Below are 3,509 nucleotides of genomic sequence, written 5' to 3' on the forward strand. Positions count from 1 at the left end.
AAAAAAAAAAAAAAAAAAAAAAAAAAAAAAAACACGTACAACAATCCACCCGATACACATTCCTTCTTGGATATTATGCATCGAGACAGCGTCCGTGTGAATAGTACACCCGCTTCTCCATGGCCCGCAGTGCCTGCCGCATCAAACTCACCTCGCTGCTCACGCCGTGCAGCTCCAGACGGTGACGCTCCTCCGCCCGCTGCTGCCGCCGCCGCGACCGTCGCAGGGCCGCCCGCAGCCGCCGCACTTCGGCCTCCCGCGCTGCCAACACCGACGCGTGCCGTTCGGCCACCGCCGCCGCCGCCGCCCGCCGCCCGTCCAACTCGTGCCGCAGTCGTTGCAGCAACAAAACGGAGTCATCGCCGCGGCGGCCCATCGCCCGCTGCAAATCCGACGCGTGTCGACGGCGTTCCGTCTGCAGCGCAGCGTTTGCCTCCGCCACGGAAGCCCGCAGTCCCTCTACTGTACCTCGCAGTTCGCGCTGCTCAATCTGCGAATCGTGGCGATAGCGGATAAGGTCGGCGAGGGTCGTTTGGTGCAGCTTTTGAAGGCGGGAAATGGTAGATAAATGTTGAGAGACAATATCTTCATGACACCGCGTACGCTCACGCTCCTCGTCTACACGTTTGGCACGCTCATGCTCGTACATAGAACGTTGCGCATCTAACTGCTCTTGCAACATATGTACCTCCTCCTTCAGTGCGGAGACAAGGTTAAGAGAGGGTGAAGTTGGCAGTGCCATTTCCTGTAGTGCTGCATTCGTCTCAATAAATGAGGCATCCTTCTCCCCAGTTGAATGTTGATTACGCACAGCCTGTCGAAGACTCATTGTTCCACCATCAACACCACCACCACCACCACCACCACCAATGTTGCTGTTTCCACTACCACCTTTCCCCTTCTGGGGATGGATGGATGCATTATTTTTACCTAAAGAAGTATACAGTGGTTGTTTCTTTTCGTTACCATGTAGTGAACGAGATCTACCAGTTGTTGCAGTAGCTGTACTAGGGGAAACACCTGTGACTGCAGCAAATCCTTCATTTGATGGTCTATGTAACTGTAGGAATGAAGCAATCCGCTTACGATCTTCTTCTGCTTGTGCGTGAAGAACTGTATTTTCATATAGTAATCGATCCGCCCGCTCTCTTTCTTCTTGTAGCATAAGTCGATTCTCTGAAAGTTCTCTCTCCAGTTCACCTAATTTTTTTTCCTTTTCATTAACCTCCCCACGTAGACGCTGTGACTCTTCATATTCTGGTTTGATGCACTCATCAATGCGCTGAAGTAGAGCAAGTTTCTCTCCATCATGGTTCCGTATTGTTTGCATCAACATTCGCACATAATCTTCACCAATCACCGCCCCCTCACACGGTTTTGACACAGGAGACGCCATAACAATGTCAGCACAGCTATTCTTCCCTGTACCGCCTCGAGGAGAAGAAGTTGTCAAATGCGGTTGCTTATGATGATCCCGCACAAGCATTTTTAAAAAAGAAAAAAATAGCCGTCAAGTTCCTCTTCACCTGGTGCCAGAAAACAATACACTAGAAGGTAAATAAAAAAAAAAAAAAAAAGAATAAAGAAGGAATACCAGCAAATAGTTATGTCAAAATAAAAAAGGTTCCATTTTCAGAGTGAGTAACTCCAAACAAATCCTCTGGAAAAATAAAAATAAAAATAAACCTCTTGACACCCTTTAAAAGATTGTGTCTTCACACCCCTTTTTTTTGGGAAGAGGGGGAGAAGGGAGGTTCGAGAGCAGGCAAATAATAGCCTCAAAAAACAATAAGCGTATAGTGGTATAACAAAAAGGAATTCCGTAATGTTATTATTTTTCTTTTTTTTTTCTTTTTTTTACGTTTGTTTTTGTTCTTCTTTTTTGGGGTTTCTTCCTTTTGTTTTCAACATCCTTCTGGGTTTTTTTTTTATTATTATTTGCCTTTCGTTCTTGTTATATTATATCATCATGATTCTGTGCAAACTTCAATGTATCCGTGGCGATCTGCATTATAAGGCTCCAATAAGAATTGGGCAAATTTTTGCAGTGCTGGGACCCCACGCACTTCGTCACTCAAAAGCGGCATTTTTACCACGTGAAAATCTTCATACAAGGCGTCTATTTGTGCCAAATACTTCGCCTGTATCTTTTGTCGTGCCTCACACATACGACACTTGGGTTCACTAGACGGTTTCAGTACAAGCTGATTCACAACAATGCTATCGCAACTAATATCATACTTCATTAGCTCCTGTACCAGACGTTCTGTCTCATAAACACTTAAAAATTCCGGGATACAAACACATACAAAAGCAGTTTTTTCAGCATCAGTAAACTGCCGCTGAACTTCCTGTACGCTCTCACGCCATCTGTTAAAGGCAGGTACCATGGAAGAAATATTTCCAGCGTCTCCAGATGAAGATGATGATGATGAGGTGCTGGTATTGGAGGAAGAAGAGAACAGGCTACCCGCTGTTTGAATTAGTGGAAGAAGACCTTCCACGGCGGACAACTTGTCAATTGTGGAATTTAATGTCTGTGGTAGTGCAAGAAGACGCAGTGTGTGACCAGTTGGTGCAGTGTCAAAGATTACCACATCATAGGATAGTTGCTGTACAGCACGTAGGATCTCTGCAAAGACAGATAGTTCATCTATACCTGGAAGTGTACTCGCTGCTTCCTTTAGGATATTCCCAAGAGCTGCAAAGGGTGAGGATGAACTACCCCCTGTTGTAGACCCAAAAACGGCGGCGAGTTCCCCATGTGTAAAGTTTGTTGGATCAACCTCCATTGCAGCAAGTGTAGCCTCCATCCCCTTTACGGGAGTTGGCGTCTTGCCGAATCTCTGTCCGAATGCATCACTCAAATTGTGTGCGGGGTCTGTGGAGAGCAGCAGTACACGTCGCGGGCGGTCGGACTGCGTGGCGGCATCGTACACCGGCGTGGACGCGAAGAGAGTGGCGAGAGCGCAGGACGTTGTGGTCTTCCCAACGCCGCCCTTCCCGCCTACGAAGATCCATTGCAGTCCGGAGACCAACAGCTCCTGCAACGAGGGGGCAAGGGACATGAGAAGAGCAATAGATAAATAAATAAATAGATAAGTAAATAAAAGAAAGTGGATACCAGAAAACGCTGTCTGTGGCCACCCACAAGGTTGATAAGGTCTTCATTAGGGAAAGAAAAAAAAAAAAAAAGAAAGAGATAAAAGAAAGAATGAGAGCATATTGCAAGAAAGAATATAACATCAGCTTATCAGTTCTTATAAACATGGGAATTATTATTATTATTATTATTATTATTACCATTTCCTGGATAGTTGAGAAGGCACCACAGTACCATCTCAGACTGTCCAGTACCAGAACATGGGGCAAAGAAACAGATGCAGCCTTCCCTCTCACCCCTCTTCTCTTCCTTTAGCCTCCCCAGATATACAAACCCACAGATGCAAACACATTGAAGAGAGCACATGAAGGGAATGCATGAAAAAGAAAAGGAAAAAAAAAAAAAA

The 3,509-nt window shown here is 45.8% G+C and overlaps 2 protein-coding genes across 2 annotated transcripts; both read right to left on the bottom strand.

The window, feature by feature from the left end:
* Nucleotides 1-73: 73 nt before the first annotated feature.
* TM35_000161760 (uncharacterized protein) lies at nucleotides 74-1,486 on the bottom strand (the record flags this gene model as incomplete). The annotated part of the gene is made up of 1 exon (XM_029026048.1): nucleotides 74-1,486. The coding sequence occupies one exon, from the start codon at nucleotides 1,484-1,486 to the stop codon at nucleotides 74-76; it is 1,413 nt and encodes a 470-aa protein (XP_028882604.1).
* Nucleotides 1,487-1,967: 481 nt separating this feature from the next.
* Nucleotides 1,968-3,068, bottom strand: TM35_000161770 (putative anion-transporting ATPase-like; the record flags this gene model as incomplete). The annotated part of the gene is made up of 1 exon (XM_029026049.1): nucleotides 1,968-3,068. The coding sequence occupies one exon, from the start codon at nucleotides 3,066-3,068 to the stop codon at nucleotides 1,968-1,970; it is 1,101 nt and encodes a 366-aa protein (XP_028882605.1).
* Nucleotides 3,069-3,509: the final 441 nt, after the last annotated feature.

Source organism: Trypanosoma theileri (assembly GCF_002087225.1).
Source record: "Trypanosoma theileri isolate Edinburgh chromosome Unknown TM35_Tth_16_V1, whole genome shotgun sequence".
In the NCBI taxonomy this organism is placed as follows: Eukaryota; Euglenozoa; class Kinetoplastea; order Trypanosomatida; family Trypanosomatidae; genus Trypanosoma; species Trypanosoma theileri.